Here is a 12299-nt window from a genome sequence, read left to right on the forward strand (position 1 = left end):
TTTTTCCTTTTTTATTCCTCGTTTCCGCTAAATTTGCCGGTTTTTTAACCTTCAGTAACACCAACACGCTGTCAGTTTTATTTACTCGAGACATTTTTTTGATCGTTTACATCTTTATAAGTTTGTTCAGAGGCACAAAATCCTGATTTTACAAAGACTCGACTGTATTTGGAACATGAAGATAAAACGCGTTCACACAAACATGAAACAGGAAAACAAACTCGTTTTTTCACTTTTTATTTTTTGCTTGCAGACAAAAAAAGATCCATGAAAGTCCAGATATAATAAATAAATTAACTACTAAAAACCGTCGACTATTAAAGCGATTTAAAGAAGAAGAGGACGAGTGGTTGAAAGGTTACAGAGAAGATTTTACTGCCCACCTCCACCTGCTGATTGTTCCTTGATGGTTGCATATCCTATCAGAGACCTACGAGGTTCCCTCACCACAGGAAGAGCACAGAAAAGCAAAATAAAAGCTTTTTTCCCCCCATATGAAAAGTTAAAAAGCTCCCGTAAGAACTGAGCCTGGTGGTTTATTGTCCCTAAAATATCATCTTTAATTCGAGGAAACCTGAAAGATCTCGTTTAACTAGTTCACCCGTATTTGAGCTAATAAACGCAGTAATAACTATGTCTTCTTCTGCTGTTCCTCTTTGAAGCGACTCGCTGCCTTTGGTGGCGAACGCCGTCTGAAAGACATAATTATTTTCATGCATACAATAAAGGAGAAACCTGTCGTCGAGTGTAAATGTCACAATCTTGCCGAGTTTGTAGCTTAACCGACTGAGGTAAAGTTGCCTGTTTCCTGAAGTAGAGCGCACCTGCCTGTGTGTGTTTGCTTTTTGGACGAGGAGACGAGGAGGAGGCGCTCGGGTTCAAACGTCTCTCAACTTCATCGGTTTTTAAAGTTCAGATTATTTTTTCAAAAAACCCAGAAAAAATAATCCGAGCAGCGAGTCGGTGTCCGCACAGCGTTAAAGGAAAAATCCACTTCCATCTGAACTTTTAGTTTTTGCTCTGTGACACGTCCGGTGATGTCCCTGTTCTGTCCGAGCGCTGAGCTGGATCACAGCTGTTTACCTGTTACCTCTCCAGTGTGTCCTGGCCAGCCCCGGGATCTCCTCCTGGTTGGACACACCTCTGATAGGTGTTCGGGAGTCCGAGCCACCTCGGCTGCCTCCTTTCAGGGCGGTCAGGAGGCGACCGACCTGCGGTCACCACTCGCAGCCCGTCAGCAGGGGTCAGGGAACGCAGAGCATCTGGAAAACTGACAGACAAGCCGTCCCGTTCCTGCAGACAAACTTGGAGCGGCTTCTCACTCCCAGCCCGGAGTGTCAGGAATATTTGAGAACCACAGGAGGACCAGCTGGCGCAGCGCTCTGTAACCAGGATCAAACGGGATCGCTTCTCCAGCATCCTGGGATCTATGAGCGAGACCCACCTGAGGCTGAAACCCTCTGGACCTGCATCCGTCGAACACCATCCGTGGATGCTGGTGGTGTGAGCGGTGCAGTCGCGATGCAGGTAGTTTGATTAGAAGCTTCAAACCAGCGGTTAAACGTTTCCATCGGCACAGACAAGTAAACAACAGCGAGAATCAAAAATCTGTTTATGTCGAGGCGTGCTCGTTACCCTGCAGAGGGTAAAACTGACCACGCTCTGAGTTTTAAAGTGGATTTTCCCGTTAACGGTGCGTCACGTGTTCTCTGGTTGTTTTGGTTCAAACTGAAATGATGTTGAAACTGAACCCGAACGCCTGAAAACAAAAACAGATTCAGCTTCCATTATGTTTTATGTTGTTCAGACTTTAAGAAATCACCTGGAAAAATACAAAAGGTCTGCTGTGGGTCTCTTTCCAGCGCTGCGTTTGTCTTTATTTAAACAATCGTAGAAACAGAATGGCACTGATCCGACTTATCGGAGCGGTTTTAAAAACCTCGTCTTCAGAGGAGCCGAGTGTTTCCGGGCCGGAGGACGATCCCTCCGGAAAAAACGTCCGGCGGTTCCTCCGTTATTCTGAAAAAAGTCCTTTTAATAAAGAGAAAACCATGCGAGGTCTGACCTCTGAGAAATGTCCTGGACTTCTGTCTTTATACAAACGCTGATTTCTTTTTAGTTCTGTATGAAAATCTGAGTAAAAGCCGAGTCGCTGTCAGAGTAAAAGCTTGTCGTTTGTACAGGAGCAGAGTTGAATCGCAGCGCCGTTCAGTCCCCGGCAGACTAAATCCACACGCTCCGTCCTCCATCGCGGCGATTCTCAGCTGCACCGCGACCCAAAGCCTCCGAGGCTCCAACCCACCGCTCGACAAGCGAATGTCCATCTGACCTTACCGCGGCCATCTTTGGGTCCCGAACCACCAACTGAGAAACACCACATCCTCTGTCATCTCTGCGCGGGGGGAGCAACGATAAACCTGAGGAAGGACAGGTGGGGAGAAGAGAGGCAGGTAACTACGGAGAAACACGCCGGTTCATTCAGGATTCAGCTTGTTATCCCAACAGCGTCACATGGAGGTGACTCAGGAAGTCAGCCCCGTGTTTGGTGAGATGGTTAACAGCACCTTCACCCGAGGCCAAGTTTGCAGCATCTGACCAATCAGAATCATGGACGTGCCTACGGCGCACTGACTACAGGGACCCACAGGAGGGTCGGCGCTGTACACACTGACTGTGCACTGACTACAGGGACCCACAGGAGGGTCGGCGCTGTACACACTGACTGTGCACTGACTACAGGGACCCACAGGAGGGTCGGCGCTGTACACACTGACTGTGCACTGACTACAGGGACCCACAGGAGGGTCGGCGCTGTACACACTGACTGTGCACTGACTACAGGGACCCACAGGAGGGTCGGCGCTGTACACACTGACTGTGCACTGGATTCAGTTCAAAGCTCAGAAATCAAACTTCACTAAATCACAGAAACATGGAAATCTCCTGAACAACCACTGCAAAGTGGAGCAAACATCAAATCTGTGGCACAGCTGCAGTGTTAAAGACCGGGCCATGTAGTCTGTCTCCTGTTAACGACTATTATATGAATAAAGTTCAGTCTATTTGAAGTCAGGAGGCAAAGCTGGTAGAAGCAGTACTGCAGCACATGTCCCTGCAGAGAGCAAATTCGACCAATCAGGAGCTGTAATATCAGGCAGCTCCTCCTGTGCTGACAGGCTGTGGTTCTTATCTGTTTCTTATCTGTAGTTGGGTCGACTGAGTGTGAGTGAAGAACAAAAGGTTTCATGAAACAGAAACTGCTTCTACCTGCTCGTCGACTCACGCGTCTGCAAACTGCGGTAATTTTCCTGGTTTTAGTTTCTGCTGAATCTCTGGAAATAAAAAAGGAATAAAACTGAAAACATTGCTCACCTGTCTGCTCACGTCTGCTCTTCTGCCTGAGGCTGTGATTGGCTGACACCTTCAGATCCCTCCTGGATCTCTTCATCCTCCTCCTCCTCTTCTGCGTCCTTCTTGTCTTCCTCCACGCAGTCGTCGTCCGATGCCTCCTCTCCTTGTTCTTTCACCTCCATCTCTCCCTCGCTGTCTGCGTGCTCTGCCGTCGCCTCCTCCTCCTCTTCCTCGTCCTCTTCCTCCCCCTCCTCATCGCTGAAGAGCTCCGTGCCCTCCTCCGCCCTCCTGGCGGTCTTGGAGAACCAGTCTCTGACCTGCTCGTAGCTCATGCTGGACTTTGCCACCAGCTCGTCCAGGTCCTTCTCGCTCAGGGCTCGGTGCTTGAGGTAGTACTCCTTCAGAAAAGCCTTACCGGACTTCACCTGCAGGAGGAACAAAGATCACCTTCAGTCAGTCACTTATAATCCTCACATTTGCTACACAATGAGTCCAGGAGAGGCTGGACTGTGAAATGTGGAGGATCCGGGGATCGAACCAGCGACCTGGTTGGCAGACGACCTGCTAAAATCCAGCTGAATACTCGAGTTCTCCAGCTGCTCTCCAGCAGTTCAGAGACAGGCTGTTGTACCGCCTCTCGCCCAACGATGGCCAGCCGAGTAGGAATTTCTTGCTTTTATTTCTAAAAACGCACCTTGATGGCACCGTCGCCGCCCTGTGGAGAGCGCTTGCAGGGATACGGCCGGCGCGTCCTCCTGGACCAACCACGGAAACGCTTCCTTGACTTCTTCTGGCTCTTTGCGCCGCCGTTCAACGCCTCGTCCACCTGGAACAAGAAAAAAAACGTCAGATGTTACCAGGAGATGAAGCGTGGCGTTTGTGTTACATCACAAAAAAGGTTTCCTGCGTGCGCACCTTCCCGCTCTGGTAGAGGTAGTACCACTTCAGGTTGCTGTTCTTGCAGGCGTAGCGCGTGTCTCCGAACCAGTTTACGATGTACGTCCTCGGCAGCCCGCTCTCCTTCGCCATCTGGTCGTACTCCTCGGGCGTCGGCCACTGCGAGTGGACGAAGGCCTTCTTCAGGATGTGTAGCTGCTCCGGCGTCTTCTTCACCAACTTCCTGCTGATGGGCGGCGTGCCCTGTCGTTCCTGAGCCGAGGGCGAAGGCGCGGTGGCCGGTTTCGCCTTCTCGTCGTCTCCCTCTGCGTCGCTGTCCTTCGACTGACCCGCCGACGGCATTTTCCTCCTCTCCGTGAACCAGGCGTCTACCTCGCGCCTCGTCAGCTTCGTCTCTGCCCGCAGCCGGCTCAGCTCCTCGTCTGAGGGCGTGTCCAACTTCTGGAAGCTGGCCTCCAGCACGAGCAGCTGCTCCGGAGTCTTTTCCTTGAACTTCTGCGGCGTGAAGTCGGGGAAGGCGTGGCGGAATTTAATGCGGAGGTCGCTGGAGGACCCGGCTGAGCCCGGAGCGCCGGCCGAGGTCGGCGAGGAGTCGCTGGCGTCGTCGCTGGAGTCGATGACGATGGTGGAGGTGTTGTCGCTGTTGTTGCTATCGTTGATGCTGATGCTACCGCCGCTGCTCCTTCCTCCTCGGCCGCCGCCGCCGGCCGCGGCTCTGCCAGGCGTGGCCTGCGTCAGCAGCAGGCTGTGGTGGTCCTTGGAGTTCCTCTGGTTGTAGCGCGTGTCGCTGAACCACTTCTTTATCGCTCGCTTGGAGAGTTTGGTGACCTGCATGAGGCGCGAGATCTCCGCCTCGGTGGCGAACTGCCGCCGGCCGTAGCTCGCCTTCAGCTCTGCCAGCTGCTCTTTGGACTTCTTCGGCTTGCTTGTGGTCGAGTCCAGACCGAGCGACACGCCGGCCGACGAAGACGACATCTCGGCGTTCGATTCGGACGTGGACGGCTCGGCGGCTTTGGGCTGGCTGCCGGGGACGCCCGCGACCGTCAGCGTGATGGGAGAGGCGACGGGGACCGCGCCGCTGTTCCCGGCCACCTGAGTGAGGACGAGGCCCGGCTGACCGACGATCTGACACGTCTGGAAGATGTTCTGCAGGCCGTTCGCAGTGGCGGCGATGTTAGCGGGGATGACGGTGATGGTCTGAGGGATGGTCTGCACTGTGCCGTTAAACTTCTTCCTCCGCGCCTCCTCCACCTGCAGAGAGGAGCAGTAGGAGGTCAAAGGTAAGGTGTGACATCACCGACTTTCAAAAGTTATTAAAGTTGTGGGAGTTATTGTTTAGATGCTGCAGTGAAGATGTTTCTCAGAACTGCTCAAGTTCCTGCCTCAGGCTTCCTCAGAGCCACAGACTTATTCTACATCTACGAAACAACCAAAACGACTTCCTGTCAGGAAACTGAACCACAATCATCATCATCAGCCACAACAAAATCTGACCGGGAGTCACGTGATCGGTGAGGCGGTGACGGCCTATAAAAACCTGTTTTATAAAGCGACCTGACGAGTCTGGCAGCAGTTAATAAACACTCATAACTGCAGTTCTTAACTGGACCACGTTTGTGCTCAAGCACTTTTTTTAATGACCCAGGAAGAAGTTTTTCAAAACAAAAGTTAATTAACTAGTTTCTACTCGCACAGTGTGACACTCAACAGCACAATAATGTTTCCTGATGTTTTTCTCTGAGAGTAAATCTGACATAGGAGCAGATTCTTCCTTTTACCAGGAGTCATCTGTAAACTGTGAAGGAAACGTGTCGCTGACGCTGACTGCAGATGGACCCGGAGACGCAGCATCAGCGACACGTTGAAACAAACTGCTGAACAGCCTCTGCTGCAAAATCCACTTTCAGTTTGAAGCTTCTGGTGGCCTTTCAGAGCTGTGGGACCTGCTGCTGCTCACACACAAACTCAGGATATTTGATCAAATTAGACTCTCGCGTGGTAACCGGAACAACATCAGACGTGACGGGAAGTTTAACTGCAGCCGGTCAGTCTGCGTGTGTGAGTGTCTGCTGAAGAACCCACCTCCTCCGGCGTCCAGCTGACTCCGTGTTTGAGCCTCTGAGCAGAAAACCAGACTTTGATCTGCTCCTCGCTGAACTTGGTCTGTGACGAAAGGCCCACGATCTCCGACACCGAGGGATACGGAAACCTGCGACACAAAAAGCACACACACTGAAACGGCAGCGGGATTACACACCGAGAAACACGTCTGTGTGCTCGTGGAGCAAAGCAGTAACCTCCACCCGTCTGTGCTACCACCCAGCCTCCATCCAGCTGTGACTGATGCAGTAAATGCGGGTGCAGGAACCGGGCGGGTCGGCTGCTTTTTCATATCATCAGGTGCACAGAAAAGTGCAGTAAAATAAGATAAAGCATGAGCGACAGCTGGCCTTTCAAAATAAGAGCAAGCCAACTGTCTGACAGTGATTAAATATACCAAAAGCTAAAATCAGTGGGCGGTTACACGTGTGCGGCGCCCCTCAGGTGTGCTTACCTGTTGTAGGCGCTGACCAGCAGGACGTTGTTGTCCATGGCTGCGTTGTAGGTGGGGATGCTGCTGATGGGGATGAGGAGCTGCGTCTGCGTGCTGTTCTGCTGGCTCTGCAGGGCTGACAGAACCTGCGCCAGCGTCCCCGGAGGCAGCACGCCGCCACCAGCGGGGGAGGCCCCGCCTTTGATCTGCAGCACGTTGGGGCTGTTCACCACGATGCTCTGCGGCACGGCCTGGACCTGCAGCGGCGCGGTGACGGGGATGAGGCGAGGGCCGACGGCAGCGGGGGCCGTCGGCGCGGGCGACAGCGCAGGCGGCTCCTTGTCGTCATCCTCGTCGTCGCTTTCCACTTTGATGACATCGTCGACGGCCATCTTGTGCGCGGCGGTGAACTTCTTGGGCTCAGCTCGGCTCTTGTTCCTCATGATGGGCGTCTTGCTGAAGGCGATGCCTCTGCGCGCCGTCTCCTCCGCCTCGTCCTCCTCCACTTTGACGAAGCTGCCGTCGAAGGTCAGGTCGTTCACCGTCTGCTGGAAGATGGTCTCGTTGTTGCGCTTCACCATCGTCCGCGTGAAGTTGTCCTCGCCCGGGTGCAGCCGAGCGTTGTGGGCCAGCAGCGTGTCGTAGCTGGAAGCAGAGGATCATGGGTAAATAACGCAAAAAAAGGAGATTTAGAACTCAAACTATGGTAAAGTCCACAGTGCTGATGCTCAGTTACAGATCATTTTTACATCCTGACACTTGCCGTAAAAGTCACTGAGTAGCAGTTTTCAGCCCTGAAATTAGGGATTAAAACAGTGATTTTTAAAATCGTCTCTTTGTTGAGATTAAAAATCGCTCTTTCTGCTGTGTTTGTGTGTTTTTTTAAGTAAGTGAATGAAAGTTTTGTTTCCTTCTGCTTGCTGGGACAAGGACTGCTGCTGTGCATTTACAGGAGGTTTAAAAATGAAACATTAAAAATGGACGAGTGGAGCCAGAATCGCTCTGTTGGTGTTTTTCTGTCTGAAGATGATGAACTTTGACACGTGTTGGTGTGTTGGGTGTTATCAGTTACTCTAACCTGCCTTCAGGGCCTGGATCTGGACCGTTTTGGCTCTTAATCTTTCATATTTCTTTTTAAATAAACGCACTTCCTGTCAGGTGGTGTGAGCGTGGTACCTCTTGGTGTGGTAGTCACACTCCATGCAGACATAGGAGGTGTTGAGGACGACGTCAGGATGCTCCGTGTCCACGTGCATGGTGAACAGGTTGAGCTCCGACGTTTGGAAGCTGCAGTATTTGCACTCGTAGCCTCCCTCCGCTGCATTCAAGTCCAGGTAGGGGTCCGACACCGCGACGTCACGCCTGCCGTTGGCCTCCTCTCCTCGCTCCTCCAGCAGGCCGGAAGCCTCCGAGGAGACGGTTGCCGCGCCGTTGCTGTCCTCTGGATCCGCCGCGCCTGTTACATCCTCCATCTCCTGGTCCGAGTCCCCAGTTTCTCGGGGAGGAACCATGCAGGGGATGGTGGACTTCCTCCTGCTCGCCATCCTGAGTTTGGGTGAGCGCCGCGTTCAGCCGAGTGTTGGAGCCGACTCAGTTCAAGCCGTCCTGTCGTGGCTCCATAAAGGAGGAGGTCACCAGTCGAAATGTTCCCTTCGCTGTCTTTAAACCCTGTGGCACAGAAATGCATCATTACTCAGAGCACATCCCCACGATCACGCCACCTGTTCTTTAAGATCACACATCAGCAGTTAACCCTTTAAAGCCGGTCGGAGCGGGCACGCTCCGTTTTGCGTAACTATTTTTAAATCCCTGTAGAACCGGAACCACGTAAGCTAGCGCAGTCATTTTTTTTGCATATGAAACCGGAGGAGTTGTACTTTCATCTTATGCCATCAGCTTGTCCGAGGTCACGGTTTCCTTCCACATAAAGCTTTGCAAAAACTGCATAAAAAGCACTATCGCATGTCCGCCATTACTTCCCCGAAACCGGAAGTGACGTCATTTTCGCGGAAAATGTAGTTTTTTTTACTTGTAGGCCTTAAAAACCTGTACTGGTGTTTTTATAAGTCATGTTTGACTTTATGCTTTTCTGAATAGCTGCTGGGATGCTTAGAACTCAAATTGCACTGCTGGAAATAGTTTATTTTGATGCTGTTTTCTTTGCAAATTTGCATCATAGGATTGTTTTTCGTTTTTCCTGCAGTATATAAAAATTGGTGTATCTCAAAAATAAAACTATGAAGACACTCAAAATAAATTTCCTGTTGTTGTAAACTATTTTTTGCAACTTTTTTGTATTTAAAGTTTTGAGGGATAAGCCTCTTAAATTTCTCCAAGTAGAAATATATGTAAAAAAAACAAAAACGATTTCCAATTTTTTTGTAGTTTATTGCACTTTTTTGCAATTTATGTAGTTACTATGGACTTAATGCATACATATTATTAGAATTTGGGCTATAACAGTTGTATTGATGTATAGCAACTTGAAATGCTCCCAAAAATGGCACCACAGCATGTAAAAATATAAAGTAAGCTCTGGCGGACTTGGTTCTATGGTAGGTCTTAAAGGGTTAAATTATCACGTACGGGTCGCTCCACCTTCATCGCTCTTGTCTTTCAGAGGCTTTGTATACAGTGAAGTCACATGTTTTAGATGAACTGTGCAGTTATTATGCTGTAAATGCTGAAACAAGTTCATGCTGATCAAATCACAGTTATTAAACTCTTCCAGCACCATCAGTGAATCCTTCCTATGATTGCTTGATCACGACCACGCTCAGTATCGTAAACTCAACGATCCATTTGTTAACACATCATACAAAAATATGTCCTTTTACAGCAAAGGTGGAGGGCGACAGCTCGTTATTCCGCAGCTCTGACTAGTTAACTAGCCTGTCTCAGAAGAGCAGCTGCTCATGGTAGCCACAGGGCAACGAGGGCAACACAAACAGTGTCACGCCGCAGAAATCAGTCTGATTCTCAGAGGATACAAAAAAAAAAACAGACACACACACAAAAAACAACAACAAATAATCTTTCTGTTGCTCCGAGTTGCAGGTCAGGAAGACGCCACCAGAGGGCAGCACATTGTCCTGTAAGCTATGGTGAAAAGTACGGCCAGCCTATGCTGACATGGTCTGTCCCACTTTGCAAACTGCTGGATTATATAATCCAACGAGGCTTTGGCTTACACTGATGACAGCAATAATTACTTAAACGGATATTTTGGCCATAAACAGCAAATGTATGAGAGTTAAATAGTTTAGTCGCATAAACCTTCATAACTACAGCTACAAACAGCTTTGGTGTATGACAGCAGGATCCCTTAGATGATCAATTTAACTCCTAAAGTCTTTATCATTATTCTGTCATATTACATATCAGGTGTTACTGACCACGTGACTGTGTTTCTATTACCACTTAATTAACCCGCCGTCCCCGTACACAAACAAACTCAGAGGTGTTGAAGCAGTCTTGGTTGGGTCTGTCTCCTCAGCTGCTTTCTACAGTTTTGTTTATTAACTGTTAATAAAATCAGAAGTTGCCAATAGTCCCAGTTTTGGTTTAATTCGTTTTTTACTAACATCGGTGAAAGGGGAGGAGCCTGAGTCAGTGTCAGCTGATGGCTTCTTCTTCTGTTTGTTTATGTCAGGCTCCTAGCTGCCTGACTTTGTTTGGGCAGAAACATGGTGCCCCTAAAGATTTCATTTTCCTTTGAGCCGTGGATTTAGGGGCAATAACGCAGAGTATGCAGAAAACCACACATGATTTTAAATACTGTAAACAAAACAACAACAACATAATTAAAACAGTGCCAGTGTGGGGGATGATCACAGGATCCTTTCCACGAGTAACAACTCTGACCACTAACCCTACAGCTCACTGTGAGACATCAGGGAGATATAAAAGAATGAAAGCAGTTTTCCACCAAAGCCAGTGTAACTTTGCTACTGTGCACCCTGGCAGACCTAAATAAACTTTTACTGCAGTATATCCTAATCTTATACTGCTGCTGTACTGCATTTCTGAGGTAAATATTTGCACTTGTTGCTGCCCTACTTTGACCGTAGCCTCTACTTAATTAAGTCTGTGCTTTATTCCTTTGAAACAGCTGTAAACAGCTGATAGCTTCAGATCGGGATCATTGATTAGTCCAGAGTCCTCCTTTGTTTTCTTATTAATCATCGTATGATCCCTGGTGACCCTTCAGAGGGGCCCAGGCCTTAGTTTGGGGACCGGTTTACAAACCGTTACCAGTACTACTTCAGTCAGAGATACATTTCCTGCAGGGAAGGTACTTCTGATACTTCTGCTCAGCACTGATTGCAGTACTCAGTACCTTGCCTCGGCGGTGTGGGGGCTCGGTTCGTACTCGGTGTACTTCCTGCCCAGCACACACGTAAACATGTTAGAGCTCCACGAATATCTCCCCTGTCCTCACTGAACATCCTCCCGCTAACGTTAGCTAGCCCCGCCGCTCCGCGCTGTGCTAGCCGACGCTCCGCTCCTTGCAGCGGGCAGCAGGCTCCAGCTGACGCCGCTAGCAGCCCGCTAAAAGCCCGGGCGTGTTTACCTGCACTGTCGGTTTCCGTTTTCCTGCATGTCGGAGCGAACAGTTAGCTGTAGCCGTGTCTGTTGATACGCAGTCTTCCGCCTTTTGCTCGATTTCACCGCGGCTCCCATCTGCTTCAGCCGGACACAGAGCCGCTCCAGCGGCCGGGGAACATGCTAACTACCGCCGGCTAGCTCCGGTTTGGGCCGGTCGCCGCTCCGATTCGCATTGCTCGCTGTCGCGCTTTGTTAATGAGACGGACCGTTTAAGTGAAAAGGGTCCGATAGTTCACCGAATCTGACGATGGCCATTTTTCATACCGCCACTACAAGCGAGCAACGGCCGAGAAATGTATCCGGTTTGAGCTTTTCACAATAAGACCACCAACGCAAACACGAGAAACGCCAATAACATGAACTGTGTGGGTAACTGTAACTGTAGTTGAAGTCAACAACCACAGCAACGAAACCCATTTAAATACGTTAAATTACATCTCACAAAACCTACAACCTGCGGTGCTGTTCTTACAAATTACTAATAGTATTAGAAATATTTCATTTAAAAATGATCCTTTGTTATTTTTTATTTTAAATTTCAGTTAGTGTAATAATGTTTAGGATGTGGGTTTGAATCCTCAGGGCTTTTCTGTGTGGAGGTTATCTCCAGGTACTCCGGCTTCCTCTCACAGTCCAAAGCGTTTAGGATACCTGGTGATTCTACGTGGACTGTGTGGGTGAATGGTCGTCTGTGTTAGCCCCCTGACAGCCTGGTTACCCGTCCAGGTGCACCCCGCCTCTCGCCCTGCGGTAGCCGGGACAGGCTCCAGCCCTGGATGGTGTTTTCTTCCAAGTAAAAACAATAAGTTTGTTTTACAGCGTTTCATATTCTGGGATGTGTTCAGTCAAAATAAAAGTACGTGTAAGCGCAATGTAGATGAAAGGAAACTAAGAAAATATATTTAAATGA

At 49.6% G+C, this 12299-nt stretch overlaps 1 protein-coding gene across 1 annotated transcript; it reads right to left on the reverse strand.

Moving 5' to 3' along the window:
- Positions 1 to 221: 221 nt before the first annotated feature.
- On the reverse strand, positions 222 to 11693 carry LOC146363585 (zinc fingers and homeoboxes protein 1-like). Its single transcript, XM_084919557.1, has 8 exons — positions 11355 to 11693; positions 7958 to 8449; positions 6803 to 7426; positions 6331 to 6457; positions 4267 to 5499; positions 4046 to 4177; positions 3373 to 3776; positions 222 to 2417 (listed from the first exon to the last, which is right to left on the reverse strand). The coding sequence occupies exons 2-7, from the start codon at positions 8323 to 8325 to the stop codon at positions 3381 to 3383; spliced, it is 2880 nt and encodes a 959-aa protein (XP_084775683.1). The 5' UTR covers positions 8326 to 8449; positions 11355 to 11693; the 3' UTR covers positions 222 to 2417; positions 3373 to 3380.
- Between the last annotated feature and the right edge of the window lie 606 nt (positions 11694 to 12299).

The sequence above is a fragment of the Perissodus microlepis genome, chromosome 22 (genome assembly GCF_051167445.1).
Source record: "Perissodus microlepis isolate ML-2025 ecotype Zambia chromosome 22, ASM5116744v1, whole genome shotgun sequence".
Lineage (NCBI taxonomy): Eukaryota > Metazoa > Chordata > Actinopteri > Cichliformes > Cichlidae > Perissodus > Perissodus microlepis.